Source organism: Patiria miniata, unplaced genomic scaffold (assembly GCF_015706575.1).
Source record: "Patiria miniata isolate m_02_andy unplaced genomic scaffold, ASM1570657v1 HiC_scaffold_18, whole genome shotgun sequence".
Taxonomy (NCBI): domain Eukaryota; kingdom Metazoa; phylum Echinodermata; class Asteroidea; order Valvatida; family Asterinidae; genus Patiria; species Patiria miniata.
The window spans coordinates 13,243,431-13,271,248 of NW_024037056.1; the positions used below are offsets into that span (position 1 = coordinate 13,243,431).

General features: G+C 40.2%; 3 protein-coding genes across 6 annotated transcripts; 1 reads left to right on the plus strand and 2 right to left on the minus strand.

Annotated features, from left to right (window-relative positions):
- Positions 1 to 454: 454 nt before the first annotated feature.
- LOC119724684 (alpha-tocopherol transfer protein-like) lies at positions 455 to 16,635 on the minus strand. Of its 2 annotated transcripts, none has more exons than XM_038195848.1 (5): positions 16,404 to 16,635; positions 4,398 to 4,882; positions 3,664 to 3,857; positions 2,111 to 2,221; positions 455 to 902 (listed from the first exon to the last, which is right to left on the minus strand). In XM_038195848.1, the coding sequence occupies exons 2-5, from the start codon at positions 4,849 to 4,851 to the stop codon at positions 645 to 647; spliced, it is 1,017 nt and encodes a 338-aa protein (XP_038051776.1). In that variant the 5' UTR covers positions 4,852 to 4,882; positions 16,404 to 16,635; the 3' UTR covers positions 455 to 644. The 2 variants fall into 2 exon arrangements, with proteins under 2 accessions (XP_038051776.1, XP_038051775.1); XM_038195847.1 differs by lacking the exon at positions 16,404 to 16,635 and adding an exon at positions 5,663 to 6,904.
- Positions 803 to 27,818, plus strand: LOC119724685. 2 transcript variants are annotated; one of them, XM_038195850.1, is made up of 2 exons: positions 803 to 927; positions 25,695 to 27,818. In XM_038195850.1, the coding sequence occupies exon 2, from the start codon at positions 25,695 to 25,697 to the stop codon at positions 26,739 to 26,741; it is 1,047 nt and encodes a 348-aa protein (XP_038051778.1). In that variant the 5' UTR covers positions 803 to 927; the 3' UTR covers positions 26,742 to 27,818. The 2 variants fall into 2 exon arrangements, with proteins under 2 accessions (XP_038051778.1, XP_038051777.1); XM_038195849.1 differs by lacking the exon at positions 803 to 927 and adding an exon at positions 18,867 to 19,148.
- Positions 7,578 to 15,959, minus strand: LOC119724683. 2 transcript variants are annotated; one of them, XM_038195844.1, is made up of 2 exons: positions 14,981 to 15,959; positions 7,578 to 9,712 (listed from the first exon to the last, which is right to left on the minus strand). In XM_038195844.1, exons 1-2 carry the CDS (start codon positions 15,532 to 15,534, stop codon positions 9,052 to 9,054), a joined length of 1,215 nt encoding a protein of 404 aa, XP_038051772.1. In that variant the 5' UTR covers positions 15,535 to 15,959; the 3' UTR covers positions 7,578 to 9,051. The 2 variants fall into 2 exon arrangements, with proteins under 2 accessions (XP_038051772.1, XP_038051774.1); XM_038195846.1 differs by having other exon boundaries at positions 7,578 to 10,068; positions 15,340 to 15,957.

Below are 27,818 nucleotides of genomic sequence, written 5' to 3' on the forward strand. Positions count from 1 at the left end.
AAAACACGTTAAAATTGTGCAGCAGCAGAATTCCAGTCAAATCAGTGAGTTTGGTGGTTTTGAGACATCATCTATCATTGAAAAAAAAAACCTTTTCATTTTGCCGACGCGCATGGTTACGGCGACGCGCGCGCATACCAGAAACCGGAGACTTTTTTTGTTGGCCTTACAGAAAGGGTATCCGAATCGGAAAGATTTAAGCATTTCTTCCGACCTGACAGCATCCTGATGTTGGAATGATGTATCAAGCTGTCAGGCTGTAGCACAACTCTCTGTATATATTATCAACCACCAGGTCAGTGTTGAAAAAAAGTAACAGAAAGGTTGTTCAATCGCTAATTTAAATTGGAACGTGAGCCCAAATTATCGATTGATGCGATTTATAATGCAATGAATCAAATAATTAGCTTTGTATTACAAATATAAGTGCCTACAGAGGTTTAAGTATTTTGAACTATAGTATTGCTGAAAAATCTCATTTTTTATTGCACAGAAATTCCATCACTCTCTTAAAAAAAATATTACATTCTTGTTATCAAGACGACGTTATTTATGTGAATTAAGGTACCTTGTGAACTTTAAATGTTTTGGTCATTGTATACTTGTATCGCTACTTTCTAATTATGTTGCTCATGCTCAGTGCATTATGAAGGACCCGAGTCTTGCTTGAACAGTTTCTTGGACGAGCCTATTGAGTCTTTCTTTGAGTGACCTTTGGACTTCTTGGGGTGTTGGAGGACGCCCTCGTCGACAGCTGCAGCAAAGTCTCGGTCCTGAGCGAGAAACGTTTCTTTCCAGTCGGCGTTGGAGTACGGGCCGAGGCGACCTCCCCAGTTACTGGGCAGAATGGACGGCGGATAGTGCTTGTGAAGACTGGCGAAGTCCGTGCCGTGAGCTTTGACCTGGATCGGAGGACAGGAGCCTGAGGTTAGTCGGTGTCTACTTAGTCAATGAGCAGGCTTTGATTAGAAACTGTCGATATCCTGAGGTGTAATGTGCCAAAATAATGGACCGATCCAGTAAGCACCGCCCCATGGTATTCTGACCAATCACAGCCGTGATTTACGTCCGACGTGCGTGTACAAAAGTCCGACATGCGTGCACGCGCGTATGGTGCGCGCGGCAGGAAAATGCAGTGTGGCATTGGAGAGGAGCACGTGTTAATTTTGCCCACGTGCGCAGTGGGCGGGGCTTACTGGATCGGTCCATTGGGAAGAAGGTTGCAATCTTACGCTCTTTTTCTTCATACTTATATCATCTCAATGAAGGTCAGTCATTGCAAAAATGAAAAGACATGAATCTGGGAGTGAGAAACATTTCAAATTTTGTTAGGAAATACTTTCTTGACTCACCATAGACTTTGTACACAGTCTCAACCGCTGAAGTGGCGTCAGGTTGCAACATTCTTTGTCATTTATTATTGAGAATCCAAAAAGGTAAATGGGCCCTACACTGTGCAATGTATGTCATATTTCGCGTCAACAGCCCACGCGTGAATTACTGGAATAATGCAGAGAATGGATGGCTTGAAAAAAACACTAGAACGAGCTCGATCGGATATATATCGTAAACTGCGGGCCAACGAATTCGTTTCGTGCGGTGCAAGAGTCACTTGATCAATGTAATTTCTGAAAGGAACATGTTCGGAGTTTTAAAAGGTTTTGACCCCATCCTTGATGACCGTTGACCCGGTTTGGTCATGTTACATGTTGGGGCTGCGCTACTGATACTTTTTCACAAAGTTTGGTTGAAATCTGTCAAAAAAATTATGAAGGAGTAATATGCAATACAGTCGACTCTCGTTAATACAAACTCTGTTAATACAAAATTCTGGTTATAACAAACATAAAGCCTTAGTCCCGACTGTGCATTTAAGTGCACAATGAATGGGACTGATGTTCCTCTTAATACAAAATTCTGATATAACAAACAATTTCGCTAGGTCTGAACCAGTTTGTATTAACGAGACTTGACTGTATATGTTACTAACTCACTAGCGGACTAGCGGAGAGCTATGATGATTTGTCGAGCTGCTATCCCGCAACTAAAATATACGTATACAATCGGTGTCCTTCGCATCCCGAGTACAGAAAGAAAACTTTGTTCTTACCCTCCGTTTCATTTTGTCTGCCATAAATGCCTTCAGAATCGCAAAAGCAGCGTCGAATACCATCGGCTCGTTGACAAAATGGATAGCGTGGATTCTGACCGGAACACAGTTCTGTTCGCGGGAAATAAAGTCGTGAAAAAAATGATGTTGGACTAATATCCTTTAAATCAAATAAATTTGGACCGAAAGTCTTGCCCTGATGCACAAGTTGCACTCTAGTCCCAGGTCAATTGAACTGATACTTTTTAAGATCAAACGACACTTTTTTTGAGGCAAAATGACACTCTAGCCGAGCTGTCCGTGTCATAAGGACCCGGAAAAATATCCACAGAAGTGTTATTTTGACCCGGAAACTGTCATTTGACCTAAAATGTGTCAGGTCAAATGGAAGACCTGAAATGTATCGCGTCAAATGGAAGACCTGAAATGTATCATGTCAAATTAATAGAAGACCCGACTGTGTCAGGTCAAATGGAAGACCTGAAATGTGTCGAGTCGGGTCAAATGTAAGACCTGAAATGTGTCAGGTCAAAATGACCTGAAATGTGTCAGGTCAAATGGAAGACCTGAAATGTGTCCGGTCAAAATGACCTGAAATGTGTACGGTCAAATGAAAGACCTGAAATGTGTCAGGTCAAAATGACCTGAAATGTATCACGTCAAATATTTATAGGACCCGGATTCACGATCAACTTGACGAGGACTTTGTAAAGTGTAGATTAGGATAAGTAAGGCCTAGGCCTACATGTATCTTATACATTGAGTTCAGTTGCAGTTTTGGCTAGCTCTGCCCTAATAAGCCTCTGTACTGATGACGTCACACTTTATTTACGTGTGTGCTCTCCTATGGTGCTCAGTGGACCGTGGTCCCCCACTGGCTCCATAGGAAAGTGCACATGTAAACAAAGTGTGACGTCATCAATACAGAGGCTTATTTGATTCCGTCTGATTCGAGGCTGTTTCGTTTCATGTATAGGCTTCGGTTTGGCTCGTTACATTTCGGTTCAAAGTCAAAGTCATGCGAAAAGTCAGAGACAAGGCCGGCTTTCGAAAACACCTTTTAGGGTAGCAGACCAGTAAATAAACTTCCATAGACCCCAATGCTAAATGCTCCCACTTCAAAAATTCGGGAAAAATACTCACAACTCTCCAAGGTGTTCGAGACACACATCAAATTAAAGCTTATTTCATCATCTTTCATTTTCTTTTCAATTTTCGGGGGGTCAACTGATGACTTTTAGTAGAAATTTCCATCTGAAGATGATCACCCCTGAAAATAGTCCTGAAGCCCATCGCCATTTTGAAAAACGATGCCTACACTCCATTGCAAAATAGAGCGCTTTTAGGGTCCAAATTACATCAAAATTACACAGAACTGCAAGCTCCCAGTCCTGTGCACGGCTTCCACCCATATTTTTTACAAACCCTCAAGTTCATGGCCCACAGCATGCTCAAATACCGAAGATTTTGAGGGCATGCAAATCGTGATTTGGCCGGCGCAGGCAATTTCGGACCGATTTACTGGTCTGCACCCTTAGATGTTGCCGTAATACCTGGAAGATGGCGGTGAGTTTCTTGGCGACATTGGGCCCCATCTGCATGACGTGTTGCGCTCCCATGCCTTCCAGGTCTACGAGGAGGTTAACGCCAGTGATTTGTGGCTCTTCATCCTCCACTAGATCCATCATCACCATGAAGACAGCCTTGGCAATGTCCAAGACGCCGTAGTTATTCGTGTCCCAGTGAACTATACCGGAGGACACATTGGAAAGAGGAGTGAATTCATATGCCTCACAACATGTAATATTGACAGCTGTGATGTGGAATATATGCGTTTTAACACCCATGGGGCGCATATAGCACCCGAGACGAAGCCAAGAGCGCATGTAGGGCCTATATTCGCCCCCAAGGAGGTTAAAACTACATATCCCACATCACAGCAGTCAATAATTGCTTGGTCGTGCCAATAAGTCAAAAACAGATAAAGGCTGTAAGTCACTATTCAAGACATACATTAAATCATTACAGTGTTAATACCTTTTGATTATGCAAGTTTTCCTGCTAAACATGAGATTAAAAAGAGATCTCTAACGAGGTGCGTGCGTAATATATGCAACGCGGTGTACATGAGATAATTTATATTCAACGCGGTGTATATTTGAAACAAAAGCCTGCACCGTCGAGCTGGCTGCATGCAAAATGAATATTCATGTTAGTGGTATATTTATATCAGCGATGAGTTGACTGGGTCAGTTGGGACAAATCTGACGAGTGCAAATCTGCTTACTTGTTCTGAGCGCTACGATTGGTCGTCCCTCTGAGTCTGGCGACGAAAGGACCAATGGGAAGCCATCGTCTAAAACATGCTTGATGGAGGATTTCTTGTAGTCCCTGAAAAAGTTGGGGTGCTTCTTGTGCAGTTCGTAATACTTCACCAGGGCCTTGAAGGCCCGGTCGACCTCGAACTTTTTGGCCCGCAGAAATCTCAACAGAAATCGTTCGTCCTGCGTGAAATGGATATCCGGCCGAGTTCTCATCATCTGCCGCATGCCCTCGAAGGCCAGTTTGCGTACGAGGTGGTTCTCCCCAAGTTCGGATTCTGCCCGCTTGCGAAGAGTCGGGGACAGGGTGCACTTGTACGGGACGGTGAGGGCGCTGCAGGGGGCGTGGTCGCCATCTTGTTTTTGGATCTTGGAAACGGCGCCATTTTGTTTCGGATGCTCAGCGGTGGAGGTGTTCATTCTAACGACTGTGTGGCCATTCGTCTGTAAACTAAAAGAAGATAATACTTCATGATTTTATTTTTATAATTAAAGTACAAAAGTAACCTTTATTTTCCTAGAATAATCGCTTCTGATAAGAAATAACTGGAAAGTCATGTGAAAACAAATTTGTGATTAAACATGAAAGTGAGGCTGTGAATAGTCTGACACCATCCCATTCAACAGTTCACAATTTATGAAATACATTCAGGGGACAAGACAAAAATGGCCAACTTGTGCATAAGGCCCATTGATGTAAGACGTTACACGCCCATTGACAGAGTGAAACAAAATACAAAGAGGATTTAATACAGAAAATGGATTTAATACAACAAACGATCGAGTGGGTCATTCTATAACTTTGGACTCTGTTTTTTTCCAGTCCTTGTTTATACCGTCTGATATGTATGATTTTATAATTCTGATACACTCCTTAAAATTAAAGCAGCGCAGTCGTCCACCGAGAATAGTTATGAATAGTAAACTACCTATCCAACAAATTACTAATACACAAAAACAAGTTTCATATCATTTTTGAATGGCAAATTACAATGTTTTAACAGGTATACAGGAAAAATGTCACACTCTGGACAGTAAATTTATAGGACACTTGTTACTAAGAGGAACCAACGATAAAACAATTTTTTTTGGCAAATCAATTGCGAAAGAAAGATGTCGGTTTTAGTTTTTCACTTAACGTTCCATTTTCGAAACGGAATTAATTAATTCAATACATGCACGTTATATTTATCAACGGCACACAAATTACTATAAAGAACGGTTGGAATACCTTCTTAGGACGGAAGTTTCAACACAAAGTTTTCCAGCGGACGCCATACTCAGGAGTTATTATTTCAAACACAATCTATCGAAGTGTTAACGATCCTTAAACAAAGGCACTGATCACCACAATAATTTACATTGTACAGTGTCACTGGACTTTAAACCCATGCAGCGTCACACAGCACAAGGGCGCACAACTCTCAATCAAAAGCAAGCATTACTCGAACATGACTCATAGGCCAACTACTATTTCACGGTACATTCTGTGAGTCAGTGAAACAATCGATTATTCATCAGCATAATGCTCAAAACAATTAGCTATACAAATATGACTCACCATCTCTTTTGAGGAAACGGATTTCGAAACCTGGTGTTGGTGGGTTTTTATGATGAAGTTGTTAGTCATCTATACATCACTATATTTTTATCCCTGGTGACGTGGGCACAAAATTGAACAAGGGTTTTCCTATTTTCCCCATTTGTTTTTATTGTTTACTCATAACATCTCAAAGGGTTGTGTCACATAAGACATTAAAAGAAAAACAATGGCGGAAAATTCCGGTTTGTCTACATCTCACGCGGCAGTCATTTTCTGGCCTTGCTTATACGTATCAGTTCCGGCAGCGAATTTATCTGGCCGAATCTGTGTTTCCGAAGCGGCCGAAGCGTTCGTGGACATCGTATAGTATCAACGTTATTTACCAACTTTCAGAAACACCTAAAGTGCAATGATTTGTTATCCTTACTGCACTGTACAAAGCACGCGACTAAACCGCACAGAATATCAAGCCATATCTGTGTTTCCGCAACGGTGTGGGGACGTCATGACAACGTCGTACCAACGTTATTTACCAACTTTCAGAAACACCTAAGTGCAACGATTTGTTATCCTTACTGCGCTGTACACAGCACGCGACTAAACCGCACCAAATATCAGGCCATATCTGTGTTTCCGCAATGGTGAGGGCCAACCCAAGGATCACGTCGTGACAACGTCGTATCAACGTTATTGACCAACTTTCAGAAACACCTAAGTGCAATGATTTGTTATCCTTACTGCGCTGTACACAGCACGCGACTAAACCGCACCAAATATCTAGCCATATCTGTGTTTCCGCAACGGCGCACGGACGTCGTGACAACGTCGTAACAACGTTATTTACCAACTTTCAGAAACACCTAAGTGCAATGATTTGTTATCCTTACTGCGCTGTACACAGCACGCGACTAAACAGCACCAAATATCAAGCCATATGTGTTTCCGCAACGGTGCAGGGACGTCGTGATGACAACTTCGTACCAACGTTATTTACCAACTTTCAGAAACACCAAAGTGCAATGATTTGTTATCCTTACTGCGCTGTACAAAGCATGCGACTAAACCGCACCAAATATCAAGCCATTACTGTGTTTCCGCAATTGTAAGGGCCAACCAAGGACGTCGGAACAACGTTGCAACGTTATTGACCAACTTTCAGAAACTACTAAATGCAATGATTTGTTATCCTTACTGCACGGTACAAAGCATGCGACTAAACCGCACCAAATATCAAGCCATATCTGTGTTTCTGCAACGGCGCATGCGCGTGGACGTTGTAAACAACGTCGCATCAACGTTATTGACATGACCAACTTCTAGAAACTCCTAATAGTAGGGGTGGGTATTAGTCCATACTTTTTTAGTTATCCCCCTCAAAATATGTAGTGACCCATGGGAATCAAGGAATACTTTAAACATTATTTGAGACCGTTAACCCCCCTGTACATGCCCCTTAAAGTGTCATTTGAAAATATGGTATGGTACCCCGTCTCCTTGTGCACAAAATGAAGGTAACTATAATTTCGGCTCCAGATTTTTTTTCTCCCACACTGGTCTAGCCTAGGAATAAGTTAGCAAAATAGAGGAAATAAAGAAACTTCCCTTATATTTTGTTTAGTAAATCCTTTTATTTCACCTCTTCAGTGTATTTCATGTCATTAGAACTTTAACCATTGCCATTACAAATTCTTACTTTAAAAAAGAACAAATCTTAGGTTTAAAACACATGCCCATGCAGGTTTGTATGCGGAATGCAGTTATTATGTAGGTCTACTTTTTTGTTATGCCTGAAAAAAAAAAATGTTTTCAGCACATACCAAAACAATAATTTAAAAAACAAAAAAGTTGAAAAACATGTTCCTGAAATTAAATGGGCCTTTGAAGATTGCCCTTTTAAGTGCTGGCAATTTGTTGATTTTTTCCCCGTTTTCCCAGCTTACACATACCTTGGCTAGTATTAGTCCAAGTGTTAAACAAGCTCAATTATGTCAGATAAATGTACATGTATATGTGAATTGAAAGGGAAAAGCAGAGAATATTATATTTCTATTCACTCAAAAGTCATTGCGGGCATGATTCATGCTGAATGCATTGGACTACTTATAAAACGGGACCAGGCTCTGTATAAGCTAAGGCTTTTTTCCTGGTTTCCTCCATCTGTCACCATTTATGTTTCATTGATCAAAGTGTTGTACATGTATAAGCATTCTATTAATTTTAGTTATTGTTGTAGTAAATAATCTGTTGCATTTGCATTATATTAGTTTATGACAAATGGAAATAAAACAATACAATTTAACCCAAATAAGTGAATGTAAAATAAATGTGAAAAACAAACAAACAAACTCGTTTAATTCTACTAATTAAATTGTACTCGTCACATTCGAACATCCCGAGTTTTTATAATACATGAAGTCATGAGCACACAAAGATAAAATGTCGATACATTCAATTATTCATCTCCCGGTGTAGCATGGATTTAGGTTTTATGAAATACGGACTCATTGGTGGTATTGCGCAAGCTCATGCATAGATAATTAGGAGAGGGACCGGTCATGTGAGAGGGTTTTTAACCAATAAAATGGGAAAAGAGTCCGATTTTTATGCGAGTCCGATTTTCATATGACACCGGGAACTTAGCTAATCAACGATGGAACATTGTTGCTATTGGCAACTGGGATTGGGAAATGTGAAATTAACCACAAAATGATATGCAAAATTTCGTATTTATATATTGAAAATGTTACAGTTCCGTTTGACCAAAATCAAATTTCTTCACACAAATTGTAAATATTTTTTTTTTTTACCCAAAGCAATTGAGATTTAGAAACGGTTTTCCTCTTCTTTTCCACCCTGAACTTTGAGAATTTACTCAGAAGAAAATTGAGTTTAAAAAGTATTAATTACACAAATTTGTTATTTTCATTGCACCACGGGTCGCATGTACAGGGCATTTGAAATATGAAGTGCAAGATTTTCTATACGAATTTAACCAATCATCATAATTTGACCAACCAACAATGACTAGTCGTCAAGCACTCCGTGGTGTTGACAGACCGAAATAACTGTCGGGGTTCTCACGATCCAAGTGTTTGATTAAAGGCAAGACTGGTTTGGAGTGCTTCAGGTAGTTCTTTCACGAGATCATATGCAATCGTCTCGAACCTTGGCAGAAAGTCATGTTTATTGATCTCCCCCAGAGTGGTGAAGTACGAAAAATGTACGACGAAGGCCCTTCCTACAACACAGTTAGGTTTCTTGACTTTGCGGGAGTAGACCACTGTTAACCAATGTTCATCGCTTGTAAGAATTGGTCCACTCTCCATCATGGCTTTTATGTCAATGAGGTTTGAATCCATTAAGAGGAAGTTGATGCTGAAGCGAGCTCTTTCAGGGGTCAGGTACCGTCCGTCGAATAGTAATTTCTCCAGTGATTTGTTCTGGTAGTGATAGAAGAACGCCTCCATTGCCACCGCAGCACATTCTGCAGATTTCCAGCCGCACTTTGGGAGACCGTCACGGCTGAACTGAAATTTCAGCTTCTTGGGGTTGATAGCCTCGTTGTCATAGATACCCATCTCTTGGTGGATGTAGCTACATCGCCAGTTAGCACCTCCGATGTTGGCGAAATGAATGAAGCACTCGGAGGTGTTCTGTTGCTCAATCAGCTGCCTGAAGGTGCCGGGGTGGATGTACACGATGTCGTCGTCCATCTTGAAGTACTTTCTCTCTGGGTGCCTCGCCATCTCGTCAAAAATCTCGTACACAAATGCACCAAATATGCCCTTGGGACGAGCCGCCGTGTTCCTTTTGTGATTGCGAAATCGGAACTCAAAAACAGTCTCTCCCAGAATTTTGTTGGCGGTTTTAGTCAACTCGGTCAGTTTGGAGAGGGTTTGACGGTTGTACATTATCATGTAGTAGTAGACCTTGTCCAGAACTCCGCCATTCTTCCTCAAGTTGCGATAGACGTAAGCAAAATTGACACGGAGGTATTCCCAGCGTCCGGTGAAAATACAAAGAATGTTTTGAGAGTTTGGCTTTCTGGCAGAACTGACCTGCGCCTTCTGTCTTTGCTGCAATTGCTTGGGCTCCTGTCTTGGCTGCGCTTCACTCCGTTTATGGTGCACTTTCACTGGCAACGGTTGATGCCTTACTGTCGATGTCGGCAGAGGATTGAAGTCGTAGGCTAATGTAATTAATGTGAAAATCACCAAGGCAATGCCGGACAGCATTAGAGTGTTTTGGCCCATGTTGAATAATGTCGACACCCGTCGCCTTCATCAGCCAGCTAGTTGTGCTGGTTCATCTTCGGTACATGCAATGCTTCCTTGTGATGCAAAACGTTCAAGCGTATTCCTATTGTGGCTTTCGTATAGCCTTGGGTGATCACCCGTTGCAAAGCCCTTTTGACGACGAGGGTAGTTTAATCATAGAGCAAGGAATCCATGTCTTTTCTTCATCAAGGCCACATGACCCGTAAGGCACAACTATAGCTGCGCTTACCTTTTCAATACGAATAGTCGGGATAGGTTGGTCGGCCCTTTTTAAGACCCCTAAAACGAAGACCGAAGACCGCTGACCCACTCGTTGTATATACCATTTTTAAAGGGAATATACAACATTTGCAAACATCGACAAATAAAACTACTCAGTTTTTACAAAATACCTTACTAGGATGTTGGTAAATGACTATTTTCAACTTCTGCTCCAAATCTATCATTTTTTTTCAGTCCAAATTTTGTTTGCTATTTGTCACATGTTCATGAACGGGTGCAGGCCAGCTAGACTGGTTCCCTTACCTCACAATTGTCCGGCATCGATACATTGATCCATTTCATCTTAAGTGGAGTCAGGGAACCAGACTACTTGAACAGTTTTGATTTTCTTGGTTTTTCCAGCAGTTTCAAACACAAAACTTCAAACATGTCAGTGTAACAATATTTGATCTATTATACTAACCCCTTAAATAGTTAATTTCTGAAAATTACAGCAAAAGCCAATGATGTACATTCCCTTTAAACTAAACAAAAAAATAGTGTGATCTTAGAGTTTTAAATAATTAGGCCTATTTTAGAACTGCAAGGTTTTTTTAGAACTACATTTGCTTTTTCAAACAATCTAAGGCTGCATCCGAATCAACTGTCTAGAGCTAGGTCTAGGTCCGCGCCCATTGAAAATACGCGGGGACGGGCTGACAATAGACGTAGCCGTAGCTCTGGAAGCCCATTTCGGACACGGCCTAAGATTTATGAATGATGAGCAGCGCTAGCAAAAATCCTAACCACTATTGGCTCGTAGATGGACTTTTTACCAATAAATTCATAATTATGCACGCATGCGCAAAAGAAGCGAAAGCGGTCCATTGTAAATGTACATGGGTCCAAATATCCGGGTCATTTCTCTCAATTTCTCCAAGTTCTGTCCTTTTTTTTTATTTAGAAAAGCCCCTAAAATCGTCATAAGCATTACTTTCTGGCCCAAGTGGGTTTCTTCGGCACATAATACAAACTTAAAAGATTGTTTTCGTCCCGTGTGCACACGACGGCGAAGGAAATCAGCAGGGCTCCTTGCGCACGAGCGAAAACAAATAAACCGTGTGCTTCGGGGTACCCGTCCACCAAATTTCGGGCCGAATCGCGGGGCCGAATCGCGCCGGGCTTCACCGTGGCTGGATGCGTTATTTTTTTTCCGTACGCATGACCACAAATTCGTAGCCTTGTGGAGACACACACACACAATAGGGAACAAAACATTGTAAAGGTCTCCACAGGGCAATTTCTATAGATGAATAGGTCTCCACAAGGTTTTCACGAAATAGATATATGGGTTTTACTCAAAAACTAGCAATTTCCAAGGTGGGTTGATGTGTCGCAAACGGAAGAGTTTTAGAAAAGGGATATTAATTCCAAATTTCAGCCAAGGAAACTAATTCTGTTTAAAATAAGAGCATTTTGAAACTTCTCTTTCAAAATTGAACACTTTACCACACGAGAACAAAGGAATGTCTCCACAAGGATACAAATTTGAGAATGTGTGGTCGTATTTCGAAGTACGTTGAGTTGCAAGTCAGGTTCTCGGACTTTATTTTCCCCTGAAAAAAAATCTCCAAACCACATATTGGTAAAAGAAAAATGTTACAAATTACTAACAAACCTTTTTAAGAGAAAAAAAGAAGTAAAGAAGAAGAAATTATAAAAAAAAGCATCCAATGAGAATCGAACTCACATCATCGGATTTGTAATCCAATGTAGTATCCATGACACTACCGGCACTGACTTGATCGGTGGTAGTTTTCAACATTATACTATTGCATGTATAGGGCCCTCAAGCATAATTCTATATATAGTAGCGAGCATGTGGTATTGAAAAACAATCACTGGCTGGATCACGTGGCTGAATCACATGGCTCATAAATCTTCAGTTATAAATCAGGTCTTTTTCTGAAACGAGACTGGTTTTATGTTCGTCAGTTTTCCATTGCAACTTTTCATTCGTTGTATTAAAAGAGTATTCATCAATGACGGACAGCTGCATTTTGTGTTTAATAAAAAATTAATAAAAATATCTTGTGAATAGAGTGTTCAAATTACGTAAACTTTTTCACAGTACGAGTCGATATCATGTACTTCATGCCTATGTTGTTTTTATTTAATAGAGCGAGCAAAATATATACTTTTTAAAAATATTTTGCGCATCGGTCACTTTCTTTTTGTCTCGCCATACACACATTATATATCAATATTTTACACTTTTCATTCTAGTTTCGCATACCGCCCCACCCCTCTTTGTTTAATTCTTCGGAAAAGATTTCCATATACGAAGTTCACTCAACACCCTGTGTACCAACCCTATAAGATTGGACTGAAAAATTCGAAGTGTTTTCTAAGAAAATGCTTGTATTTTCTCACTGCTCAAATTGACTTTGATGACATGAAATTGCTATCTGGGGGCTTGTTAGTCAATACAGAGGAAAATTAGTGAACTTCGTATATGGAACTCTTTCCAATTCTTCCTTTACACGCCCCGCCCCCTCTTTTTTTTTCTCTCTCTCTCTCTTTTTAAATAAAAAAGATTAAAAAAAACCAACAGGATCTGGTTTTCCTGTGGTAGGATGGCTTAGTAGAGGTGCTAGTCACCTGTTCCATCTTGCCACTCACTGTAATCCGTATTCTGGCATAAACTTCTTTATTTTAAACAATTTATTGAAATTGTAAATTCTCTGTACTTTTTTATCTGTGATTCTGTATATCTTGTGATTTTTCTGATATCAGCCTGTGGAGAAGTGTAATACATACAATAAAAATAAAAAAATGTGTATTTTTTTTTTAATATATTTTCTTAACTCGGCCAATTTCTTCCTGATTCACCCCGTGTACATTATGAACTAAGTTAAGTCACTAGTCGCACAAAGACTTAATTTGATTGTCCACTTCTCATTTCGGTAAAAACATCTTTATTGGAGTCATTTCTCAAACAACCTTATTAAACGAGTCAACATTTATTACATTTAAAAAAAAAAATGTTAAGATTTCATTTTAAAATATTAGGAAAAAAATTAACGATACCCATCAACCAAAATAATTATTATGATTATTATAATTATTCGTTTCTGATACTGAAACGCGCTCAAAAGCGCCCACGGCACTGTAGCTCGCAAGCCTAAAGAAAGTTATCAAAGAAAGAAGACAATGAGAAGAAATTAAAGTTTTCCAGGTAGGAGGAAAACCCCATAAGAATATTCTGGGGGGGGGGGGGACCACGGTAGGGACTGAAAACCCAATCCACATCATGGTATTGAAAAAATAATTCTTGTATTCTTGCGCCAAATCCGTCAAAATTGACGCTCAAGGCGCTTCACAGAAAATAAAAATGAACCAGTTAAAATTTAAGAACAAACTAAAACTTATACAAAGAAAAACCTTTACAAAACTAGGTGAACAATTGAAATAAGTTGTCTAAACAGGCAGGTTAAAACGGACAGACACAGTAAAGCAACAGCGAGACGACCACGACAGACAGATAACAGAATAACCATAGACAAGAAATTTAAAATTGTGTATATAAATATTGAAAAATTCACAGTTCCCATTTTATTTACCAAAATGAAATTTTGTGCAAACCGAATAATTCTTAATAATAATAAGACTTTTTCTGTTTGCACAAAATTTCATTTTGGTAAATGTGAACTGTTCACTATTTATATACATGTACACAATTTAAATTTGAAATTAGTATTAACAATTTAAAATTAACTTAAAAATGTACAATTAAAAACAAATTGTTTTTTATATATAAAAAACGACTGGCTTAATTAAACAGCAAAGACATCAAAGTCGGGATTTTGGAGCTAAAAGTGTTTGATTAAAGGCAAGACTGGTTTGAAGTGCTTCAGGTAGTCCTTTCACGAGATCATATGCAATGGTCTCGAACCTTTGCAGAAAGCCATGTTTGGTAATCACCTCCAGGGTGATATGGTACGAGAAATGTACCACCAAGGCTCTTCCTACAACGCAGTTGGGATTCTTGACTTTTCGGGAGTAAGTTTCTGTTAACCAACGTTCATCGTCTAAAATTGGTCCACTTTCCAACATGGCCTTAAAATTAATGAGGTTCGAATCCAGGAGCAGGAAGTTGATGCTGAAGCGAACTCTTTCGGGGGTCATCAGGTACCGTCCGTCGAACAGGAATTTCTCCAGTGATTTGTTCTGGTAGTGATAGAAGAATGCGTTCATTGTCACAACAGCACAATCACCTGATTTAAAGCCGCACATTGGGCGACCGTTACTGCGGAATTGAAATTTCAGCTTTCTCGGGTTGATAGCCTCGTTGTCATAGATACCCAACTCTTGGTGGATGTAGCTACCCCGCCAGTTCGTACCTCCGATGTTGCCGAAATGAATGAAGCACTCGGAGGTGTTCTGTTGCTCAATCAGCTGCCTGAAGGTGCCGGGGTGGATGTACACGATGTCGTCGTCCATCTTGAAGTACTTTCTCTCTGGGTGCTTCGCCACGTCATTGAAAACCTCGTATAAAAATCCCTCAAATGTGCCCTTGGGAACGGGACGAGCAGAGGTGTCCTTGGCGCGATTGCGAAATCGGAGCTGAAAAACCCTCTTTCCCAGAATGTTGTTGGCGGTTTGAGTCAACTCGGTCAGTTTGGAGAGGGTTTGGTTGTCGTACATCATCATGTAGTAGTAGACCTTGTCAAGAACTCCGCCATTCTTCCTCAAGCTGCGATAGATGTAAGCAAAATTGATACGGAGGAAGTCCCAGCGTCCGGCGAAAATACAAAGAATGTTTTCAGAGTTTGGTTTTCTGGCAGGTTTTCTGACCTGTGTCTTAATCTGAAGTGGCTTGGGCTCCTGTCTTGGCTGCGCTTCACTCCGTTTATGGTGCACTTGTACTGGCAACGGTTGATGCCTTACTGTCGATGCCGGCAGAGGATTGAAGTTGTAGGCTAATGTAATTAATGTGATCATCAGCAAAGCGGTGCAGGACAACAAGTGCATGTTTTGACCAAGTTTGAATGTTGCCGACATTCGTTTTCGGCCAGCCATGTTTGCTGTACAACTTCAGTAGGCTTAATACACTGTACTGCAGTTCAACCGTTTAACCTGCTTCTGGTATCATGATGCTGATTCGCAGCACTGCACTATTATGTACAGCATGATGACGAGAGTACAATTGATCCTCGTACTAAGCATGCCATTAAGATGCAAAAGTCAGTCTGAAAATAGTGTTGCTTTATTGTGTGAAATGTTCACCCAACCATGCACCGTGGAAGATGAAAAGTGCGGACCTTCCTTTACACTGTAAAATATTGAGTTACTCAATGGTTGTTTTTCTGTAGATTTGTTTTGGTTTAATTACAGGACATGTTACTGTTTTTGGATTTTTTGTAAACAAGCAAATTTCTTTCTGTGTACGCACAGTGTTGTACAGTTCTCTGTTTGGCATACAGAAGATTCGCCGTTGAATTAAACGTCTGTGCGGGCATAAGAAACGGTGTCATCGATCACTGTCTGTTAACAGAGAATACAGGGATACTAGCCAATTAAAAGTGAGCACGTATCGTATGATTGCTCCGTGGTATAAAGAGGCAGTCACCGTGCAACGTTTCTTGTCGCTCGCGGGATGGGGGCGTATTCGAAACCCCGTTCTCGTCTTAAACTAGTTAATGAACACGAGGACAGGGTTCCGAATGACGAGACTAACCAACACGCGAACGGTGTTCGCGAACAAGATTCTCACCCAACTTATTGGGAGGTTGGGCACGTAAAGCCCGATCGCTCACATGATGTAATTAACTGCACGGTGCGAATTCATTGTTTCACAATCTACATAACGGTGGAACAAATGCGAAGCAGAGCTTGCGTTTTGGTCTCCTGTGTTAAAAGTGACTAAAAAGAAGAAGTTAAAAACTCACCGAGATGTTGAAAAATTCTTGAGCACAAAGTCTCCTTCCTCGGCAGAAGAAACACCTCCACGATATTCTGCCGAGATTTCCTGCCGAGGTTTCCTTCGTATTCTCCGTTTAAGGTCCAAGGGAAATAGAATGTGTATGTCTTAAGCTCGATCGGTGCATATTGCCATATTCAATTATGTAATCTGAATAAACATGTATCTTCGTATGGTAATATCTCTGAACGAACAAAGACTTATGATGGGCGATTTCGTTTAGCCTGGTCAAGCCTTTGGTGTATGCATTTTGTGAATGACAGCGGAACCAAAGGCTATCATTAAACATATTTGTCAATATTTGGTCAAATGAGGAACAGATTCTTTTTAATCTGTCCAAAGGTCACTGTTGGACATTTAGCCTTACCTACATGGAAAATGCAATCATCGCCACTGGATGGTGTCGTGATTAACGGCCTTATACAAATTTGCCGAAAAAATTGAAGCAACAACCTAGCATTGCAACTGTTGTTCTCGGTTTCTATCATCAAAATGGATTCGTTAAAGGCCTACAAAGAGAACGATTACAGTTATTATTGAAAATGAAACGCATTGGTATTATGTGATAACGATCCGCAGATAACGCAGTTGATCAACACGAAATCTGAGAATGGGCTAGGCTTAAGTGGCAAGGGGGGGGGGGAATATTAAAAGGAAGTATTACGTTAATTAAGAGTTATGTATTGGAACATTCCATAAAAGTGGGGTCCAACAGAACTTGAGCATGTTTTAACCCTGTTGCACCTTACATGTGTAATTTGCCAATGATGCAATCCTTAAAACTGACTTGGAAATATTTTTCTAAATTTTTTTCGGCAGGCACTTTCAGCTATTTCAGCACCAAAATTTGCCCGAATTTTGGATATCTGCTGTCGTAAATGTTCTCCTTTTTTTGGAGGGGAGGGGGGATTTGCTGTTGTAACGTTGCAGTAATTTGGATTGTTTTAATGTTTTAATCCAGGGCCCCCAGGGAAAACAGTTCTTAGATAACTGATAAATCTACCCTGGTAAAATAAAACGATAAATAGATATAATGAATAAGTAAACCAAGAAGCAAAGCTTTCTCATAAATGTTTTAATGAGCAAATTTGGGTTCACAATAATGAACAGAAACAGTGGCACATCCAGGATTGGTTGGGGGTTTTTGGGGGGTGGGGGCTGGGGGCTCACAAGTTATTTTTCCAAATTTGTTTGAATTTTTTTTGGGGGGGGGGAGGGGGATATTTTGACGCTGGTGGCACCACTTGCCCCTATTATACTACTCGAAATTAGGCCACAACATATCAGCGAGGTCAAATTGTGGGTCTAAAAAAAATACCTCTCCCCCTTCAAAAACATTTGACAGCCTCTGGGGTAGGGGGAGGCCCCCCCCCCCCCCCCACCCTTGGTGCGCCACTGAACAGAAACTCCTGAAAACTGAACAGTGTCTCCTGAAAGTACTTCACAGTAACAGCGCCCTCATTTGTCAGGAACAAAAATGGAAAAGTTGAAATGTCCTTAGAAGTGCACTTTCCAGTGAGATTAACCAAATAGGAATGTCAGATAGTTCCCAATTAAAGAGGAGAAGAGAGTTGCACCAATGTGTTCCGAAGGAAAATTCAAGTCCGTGATAGACCCCTTTAAGCTAAGTATGTGACCCGATTTCATTTGCCTCTCGACAACAAACACACACCACAACAAAGCGCAGGAAGTGGCTTTATAAATCGGTCAATAACTTTTCCAGTAACGGGAATGTCGAAGCGTGCTCCGCCCCAACATAGTTTGAATAGTTAACCTTGCTGTATGTACACCATCATGTTTCGTCCTAAATTTACACTATACATTATAAAAGCCTAGACAAAATGGGTTACAAATAAACCAGGGTTCGACCTTAGAGGTAGTCCGCTTGACATTGGTGTCGGAACATGTCACCCATTTACTCAACCCCCACCCCCACTCCCCTCATATCAACACACCCCTGCCCGGCCCCCTTTCCCAAAAGCGGGTCCGCGCCAGGTGTACATGTATTCGACGGAAGTACACGTGTAATTCTGACGGACATCAAAAGTCATTTCACAAGCCCATGATAAGTGACAAGAAAACTAACAATAACCGAATATCGCCCTTTGTCTTACTTCGGTTTGAGTAGTTTATGAGTAACGACTTTTGATGTAATGACTGACTTATTGTGATGTGTATCACCAGAAATTCCTAGACTAGCACAGCAGCTAGACTGGTTCAACCAACTCACCCACATTCATCCTTGGAACTTCAGTGTACCCCCCCCCCCCCCGTTCCTGCAACACAATCAACGGTGGGCTTAACTCCCCCATTTACCCTGAAAGTGAAGTCAACCAAAGCCTCCTTTTGTCATTCAAATACAGCGCCCATGCGCCACAAAAGGTTCATCCCACAGTCTCCAACAGGTGAGGCCCTATTGTTGAGACACGTCATAGGTTATACGCCAAATGACCCGGCTTTCCTTTACAAATATACGATAGGGTTTAACAACGGAGCTAATATTTTTCGGGGCTTTGATAGTCGACGGTTGTGTATCGACCCGACGGTTTAGTAGTGTTGATTTCAGCGGATGAGAAGGCGATCCATGAGAAGTATTAGTAGAAGACCTTCGCGTCAAATACATGCGTCAGAGGGATGGTGTTGATAAAGTGCCTGTAGAAAACTGGTGTCTATAAACAAAATCTGTTCGCAACGGAAACGGCCGAAGTTAAAGGTAAGATATCTGTTTTTTTAAGACCAGTGGGATACATAACCTAACTATAGACCCACACAGTGGCACAACGGATTTAAGTTCTAGGTAAATACCCCGCAATGTTGTGGTCCGTCCTTACAAATGGACAACTTCATCGTTACGGACGTTACATTCAGAGCCTAGTAAGACCAAAATAAAATACTTCCAGTTAAAACAAATGTTATGAATTTGGTACATGTCTAGCTTAATAATGGTTAACATAATGTTAGCTGAATAAATTAATGAGAAATAAGCTCTGTAAACGACCGTTATATGGTCCTATATAGATACAAATGGTGTAAATTTAACACTGCAGTTTTTGCAGTGTTTTTTGGTACCACACTCGAGGTTGTGATGCTTGTAGTAATGTACGTAGTTCTGAAGATTTCATAAAGGCTCCACTATTCAGCCATGTCCACTTTACTGAGCGTGAAATCGCTCAACTGCTTGTTGAAAATAACAAAGTGACACAACTTTTGGCCTGGTTTACTTCAAATTTTGTTGATAAACTTTGTTCAAGAGCTTCCGATTTTCGAAGTTGCGTCCTAATACTTTCCGCAAATTTCTACATACTTTCTATCGAATGTTGAAAGTGATGCTTCAATTTTTTTTTTACTTTAATAAAAGTGCTTAAGAATTCCCGAAATACCCCCCAAAAAGCCTGGTACATTATTTATTATTATTATTTTGTTAAAAATATTTTTTATGCTAAATGAGACTTAAGAGTTTGCATGGTGGACATGATCAATGGATTGGAGGTTTGCGGTAATACCATGATGTGGATGATATCTCTTTGTGAATTGTGTGGTTCTGAGAAGAACCATACAATTCAACAAAATATCGTTCACATGCCGCAAACCTATTCCATTCATTTTTATGTTATTATTTATGGGATTATTGTAATTTTAGAAAAACATATCTATAGAAATCTAGGTTCAAAGTACATTTTTTTAAAAGTCGTACGTGCTGGGTAGATGCAGACTGGGACATTGAGTGCAGAAAAACATGCACATGGCAACACAATCAAACCAACTTTACTCTCCAAAACTTTTCATGATGCAAATAAAAGATCCTTAGTATTTCACCAGCTGAGTTTGAAGTCTCAGTTCAGTTTTTAAAGGTGACTTTTCTTTAGCGGTTTGCACCTGAGAGTGAAGCCAAGTGATTTCAATTTGAAGCCTAAAGCTAGACTGGTACATGTCAAACTTTTTGAAAAGATTGACCCTTCAGTAGTCTGGTGGCATGACTATGTGTAGACATAGAGAATGTATATTAAACAGAGATAGGTACCAGATGTTTCTTTTGACAGAAATGATAAAAAACAGGGCTTCTATATTCTTGTGTTGCATGTTTTTAGTATCTTAAATCTCATACACAGTATTGAGAGTCCCAAATTTCGGACTAACTCAGACCATGTTTCTTTTCAACACTTACAGCCAGTTACGTAGGCCTATGCACTATATCATACAACAAAAGACGACAGAACACCATGCGAAATGAAACGTGTAAGCACTGATGCGAGAGGCCATAAACTGAATCAACCTTGATGTGACCACTTTCGAACAAAATAACCAAACCGGTAAAATATTGCACCAAGTCATAACAATGGCGCAACAGAAATCCTTCATCCATATTAAACCATTCATGCTTGTAACTGCGCTTTGAATATGCGTCATTGAATAAGCGTTTTCATCGGACCCCTCCGGAACACAAAGAAAACCCAAAGTACCATTATGTACCATATATATACCATATGTACCTGTAATGAATGGCGCAACAGAAATCCTTCATCCATATTAAACCATTCATGTTTGTAACTGCACTTTGAATATGCGTCATCGAATAAGCGTTTGCATCGGACCTCTCAAGGACACAAAGAAAACCCAAAGTACCATTATGTACCATATATATACCATATGTATACCTGTAATGTTGTCTGAATACTTCCGGAGTATCATATACAACCAACCATGTAGACCGATTTAATGGCATCATACTATACCCCGGGCGTCTGGGGGAAAAGTTATTAAAGGCATATAGGTGGGCGGGCTGACGACATCCGATGAAAACATCTATTTATTTGCACATCAGTTTTCATCGGTTGCAATGTGATACCATACAGCACTCCAGACTGAAGAATTAACCACTGAGTTTCAAGAGCATAGGTCTGGGAGCTAGATAAGATAATGTGAAAAAAAAATCCCGGATATGTCCGCGCCCATACGACCATTTGCATTTGTCCTAAAAAGTAACCTACCGAATTACTATCGAAAACCTTACTTGGATTGAAGATTGTACTGGTTCTAAACACCCCGTGAAATAACTCCGTCTGGCTTGCTGTCTTTAACAAGAAATCAAGAATGATTTCCAACAATCAGTCAATTGACTGATTTTTGGAAATCAAGAGTGCCATGGACAAAATCGTGTTTCGTGATCAAAAGTTGTGCATGGTTTTTCACTGTTTCCTAGAAAAGTGTGTAAAATATCGACTAAGCTGAAACATGTTAGGTTAACATTCGTCGTCGGGTTTTGAGTGGTGTTATTATTGGAAACCAACAAAATGTATGGAACGCAAATGACCCTATATAAGTCTTTTAATACTGTAGATCGTTGTTCGAAGAAGCTTGAGCACTGCTATGTGGTGCAGTACACTGGACAAATCTTCAGCATTTTTGTTCTTGTTTGCTATACATTTTACTGATTGCAAGTCAATATTGATCAGATTGGACCCTTTTTTAAACAGGAAAATTATCCTCCTCAATCTTGCCTTCTGCACTTCTTTTCATGTTTTTTTTTATTGTGGAGAGTATTAAATAATAAATGAAAACCCGTTGAATTAAACTTTCTTTAAATCGCTTTTGGTATTTTTCCCCTCAAACTATATGTTGTTCATTGACAGTATCAATTAAAGAATTTCTTGGAATGAATAACAACGAATTACGGATTCGAATTAATTTCATAAACTGAAATTTTCAATAAACGTTGTTTCCCGAAATACTATTTACAACAGTTAAGCTTCAGGTCTTTATTGATGGTGCACTATTATTTTTGTATAAATACAACATTGCTATTATAAGCCGTGGTTAAGATTTTGTGGTTGCAACCACGGAATACAAAAACATTCCAAATCAATTTCGGCCTAATGCAGATTTTTCTCAGTAAATTACACAAAAGGCGGCCCACTGCAATTGGATGCATTGTGTATGCATTAAAGGGTGAGGCAAATATGAAGTGACCTGGATTCATGATTTATTCTCCATTAAAAAGCAAAACATGTATTAAACGAGCAGGTTCTTCCAGACGTTAAAGGGAATGTACAACATTTGCTTTTGCTGCAATTTTCAGAAATAAATGGATTTGGAGGATTAAAATGTTATAGGAAATATTGTTAAACTGATTTGTTTCACGTTTTGGGCTTGTAGATGCTGGAAAAACCAAGAAAACCAATCATGTTCTTGTAGTCCGGTTCCCTGACTCCACTTAAGATGAAACGGAGCAATTTGTAGACTTTGGGGAATTGTAAGGTCAGAGTATCAGTCTGGCAGGCTTGTACCTCTTCACATGTGTGTAATCAATTGCAAAGAAAATGCGGAATAACTAAATATGAAAACTTAAGAGCAGTTTTTGAAAATGAGCCAGTTTTCTCCAACGCTGGTCGGCCGACCAGCGTTGGAAAATACAATTTTTTCTTGAAAATGTCAGCACACCAGGAGCCACGATTTTACAGGATGCTTATAGACTGTCACTCCCTAACAATCCAGTAAGGTATTTCGTGATAATTTGATCATTTCGTTTTTTGATGTATGCAAATGTTGTATCTTCCCTTTAAAATATTAATTACAGAAATTGATCCATGCTATCAGCAGTTACGTATGTTTTACGGAAAGAACCCATTACAGCTGTTCATGGAATAACCAGTCACGATGAAGCCATTTTCGATCGCGTTCCCTGAATCTGTTTTATAACTTGTAAACTGTTGAATGGGATGGTGCCAGACTATTTTATGATTGGAGTGCGTTCCAAGCATCGCTTTCTATTTCGTTTATTGTAGCTTAAAACAATAGGGTATGTTTAATTACAAATTTTAAATTATTCATCAGAGCAGACTGGTGTTAATTTGTGATTTACCTTTATTTCTTGTTTTCATTTCTACTCGAGAGAGTTTCAAGAATGAACAGTTTACCTCGCTTTCAATTTAATATGGCCGACTCATGAATAAAGTCTACTTAGCTGAGTGAGAACCAGAGATTACACACACTGCAAAAACTTTAGTGTTAAATTTACACCATTGGTATCTATATAGGACCATCTGGTGTTAAATTTTACTGGTGTTGTCCTATATAGATACCGAATGGTGTTAAATTAACACTTCAGTTTTTGCAGTGCACAGGCATTCAAATACAAATGAGATTTCAATAACTTGAGTCAAGACTGAAGCATGAGTGTTAATGTCAGATTTTGTGTTTTGTATAAGAGGAACAAATCAAGTTTTTTTCTGAAATGATGGTGATTTTTGTCCGTTTTCCTCTGCAAGTTTTCGTTCATTCATGGACGTAGGAAAGCACCCATGGTACACTGTATTAAAAGTGAATTCATCAATGCGTATTGGTAAATGATCAGTGGTGGACAGCTGACTTTTGAGGTACATGTATTTCTGTTAAAATAGAAAAAAAAATTGTGAATTTAGAGTAAGCAAATTGCGTAAACTTGTCACAGTTATTAGTCAATAACATGTGCTTTATTTTAAGTTATTTTTATCCCATGGAGCGAGCCACATTTTTTTTAAATACTTTTTTTCTAACTCGTGGTCACTTTCTTTTTGAGTAACCGTGTACAGGGTGAGTAAAAAAACCCACGAAACCAGAATGTCGATACCATTCTTTTCGTGAAGTTCTGCATGTAGTATTTGCAAAATCTAGGATATAAAAATCCAATTCATAAGCTTTCTTTTAGTGCAAGAATCATTCAAATCACTCATGTACTTTTTACGATACGGAATTTGAAACCCAACTGAACCGTTTTAAACTTCTGTCCACGGATCACAAAAAGGGTAAGAGTTCTTTCAGCAAAACGAAAATGTGCGTGAATTGTGTCCGTGGATAGTTCACCAAACTGGCACAACTTTTTGCCATTGAGCCTTGCCCTTTGCCAAAAGAAAATGAATAAAAGTGTTCTTATAGTCACGTTTTGATTGCTTGACTTGAATCAAATAGAGTCTATTCAATTGATCAATGGCCGAGGAATTCACCGCGGCCATGGGATTTTCTTTCTCCAACCTTCCGACTCCTAAAATGAAAATATTTTGATAACCCTTCGGGTGGAAAAAGGCGGTCACGAAAGCTTTCGTTCTGTATCATAGCCGGCCCGCCTGGACACGGCTTGGGGAGATGCAGCTAGATGTCGGCAAGCTTTGAATTTTCGTTTTAGTGTCGAATTGAAAAAAAATCTTTCATTAGGCCAAAAAAAAAAATAGTTCTGCTTCCGGTTCCCTACCTACCCTATTCTGACAGTCCATACCCTATTTTTTTATTGGAAAATTGAGAAAATAACATCCAAAACCATCAATTTCTGCTTTTTACCCTTGACTACACGCAGAAGCCTCCATTATGATCGTACACAAAATAAATTTGCAAAAAAAAATTTTTCCCTACCTACCTACCCTATTTTCGAATGTCATGTAATCGGAAGCAGAACTATTTTTTTTTTTGGCCTTAGGGATCAACGCAACTATAAGTGGATGCGGACATCCGTGATTTCATTTTTACATGGGCTTATCTAGCTCCCAGACCTATGATCTTGAAACTCAATTGTTCTTGAGTCTGGAGTGCCGATTGGTAACGCATAGCAACCGATGAAAACTGACGTCACTCCGCCCCGATCTGCTGATCGTTAAATGGTAACTTTGAAATTCACGCAACGGACATATAAATACATGACTGTCTTCCTCGAAGCATAATAATAATTAAAAATAATAATAATTAAAGAACACAAACAAAACGAACCAAAAAACTTAAAACCTTTCTTGGCCAGCTACGGTATTTATTTAATGTGAAATTCTTCAGAACCATGATATAATCACGTTTCAAATTTATGATTTTTTAAAATGTATTACCGAAATGATTTGAATGATTGAGAAATGATACGCTTAGCCAGTTGGCTGTTTATTTCCCCTGGATCACATCAATTTCAATTGCTCCCGTTGCTCCTCAAAAAAATTCTCTAAACGAATGTTCAATTTTTATATTTCATTTTACCGGGAAAAAACCTAACTTTTACTCTTCTTTTGGCGCGCGTCTGCAGCCCTCTGAAAATAGGCTTTCATTCTCAAACAATTCAATGACTTAACGTCTTGGATTTTGTGCCGTTCGATGTCTCCATCATCAAAAGAGATTAACTTTGCTAGGAAAATAGCAATTGAAAAAAAAAATTCGCGTTAAAACTCGAAAAAGGACGGGGAACGCATCTGAAACCCCGATGATTATAGAACAATTAATTGATAATTGTGTTTTTCTTTTCTTTCTTTCTCAGATGAGGGACAAGCAAAGCCCAGGAGATACTTACAACTATAAGGAGCACGTCTATGCGGACCCAGTCGCGCTTCGAAAAGAAATCGAGAAAGACAAACAGGAAAAGGCAGACAAGCAAAAAATCAAGAAGTACCAGAAGCCCAGCAGCCCTCCCCCTGTCCCTAGCGGGCCGAGGCAAGGAACTGGCAGAAACACCCTGTACGCGGAACTCGCTAAGAAGAGCAATGTCCCCAAGTCCAGTGTCCGAGATCTGGGCAGCCTGTTTGGGGGGACGTTGCCGCGGGCTGGCAGCGCCACAACGCCCGAGGATTCGCCGCCGCCGCCCGTGCCTGAGGTCACGGAGTCGCGGAACATACTCGACGAGAACAACTCAACACCAGGGAGCCCCATCAAAACTTTACAGAGTGACACTGTTATGAACATACTCGGTGCATGTGATGATGAAACCCCTGACAGCGAATGGATTTCGGCGCCCGTAGAGGGCGTAGCCGAACCAGATTTGAAGGAGGGGCCGGTTGCGAATTTGGCAGAAGGGCAAGTGACCGAAGACTCGAACACGGAACCGAACGGTTTGGAGGATGAATCGTTCGGAGCCCCGTCCCCAGAGCCGGGAGCAGAGGAGGCCGAGGTCGTCATCGACGTGCGAATCAACTCAGAGGCTGGGATCGAGATTGGCGCCGAAATCCCGACAGCCGCCGATGACGCGGACACTCCGAATGACGACGACGGCGGGGTCCGGCTGATCAAAAGCGTCAAACGCGACCCTTTCGCAGTGGACACCGGCGACACCGGTTCTGCAGCTGCCAACGCGTCCACAGAACCGGCCGGTAACTCACCGGCTCAGTCCAAACAGGAGCACGGCTCGGAGGCCGGGTCGGGCAGCAGTGGATCCACCAAGAGAAAGAAGAAAGATGTGGAGTCTGGATTCCACCCCAATAACCACCTTCGGCGTAACCTCATCATCATCTCCCTCTTTCTGCTCATTGTCTTGATTCTGGTCTCGATTGCTATCGTGATTCTCCTCAATTACACTCAGCTTTTTAAGTAGTCCTATCCATATAAGGAGCCGTTTTTGTGGAGTTCATTCTTAGCATAATGTCAAAAGCTGCTTAACACAGACTAAGTTGGCTTGCGGCACAATCAAGTATATAACCGGCCCAAATAGACCTTTATCATGCTGCCACCATTTAAGTCATGTTCCCTATAACAGAACTGAATGATGATATTTTTTTATGTAAAAAGGAACCAGTCTATTTTTCTTTCCAGCCTCGCTTTGGTTACGTTGATTTAAATGGAAACAAAATCAAGATGGCTGCAACATGATAATGGGGTTATGGCATGTGGTTTGCACCTTGTGAGTCACTGGTTCCCTGCATGTTTATGCTGAGCATGTTGTATTTGCTAAGCGGGTGCAGTTGTCAAGTTTCTTTGGCGGTTCGGAGGGATCTTTTAGGCTGGATGATCTGAAAGCCCCAAGTCCTGTTCTGAGATGAGCCATACCATCTTGAACTTAAAGAAATACCCAGACACAACTGAATACGAATTGACGCATTAAAAAAAACAATATTGAGTACAAAGGATAGGAATGATGTTTTGAGCATGAGATTATGTGCAACCAAAACAAAATTCAAGAAAAATTATGAAATCTATAAACACATGTCTGGAATCCACTCAAAACTAAACCAAAACCCCGGGAAGTTATAACATTTTCGGTGAATTTATTTTGCTGTATTTATTTTGAACCACCATTCGCAAACTCACTGACTTCATAATGTACTGCTTTTAATAACGGTTTTATGATCAATGAGGTTTTATGCACAAATAACACGTCACTCGCATGGTTTTAATGAACAGAATACATTTAATTATTAACAATTATAGGAGTATGATCATGCACATGTAATTGCAGCAACAAAACGTGTTCTTTTTTATTTATTTTTGTAATTTCTTTTACAGTGTTGTGTAGTCGAAACCGTTACCAGTCCATCATGTCCTTTAATTAGTAATTCACAAGTCCATGTCTGTAGTAATGGGGTGAACAATAATAACAGACCTACCATTTCAGTCGTGTTCCCTGTAGTGTATCCAATAACAGTACTGAATTACAATGTTTTGTGTGTGTGTG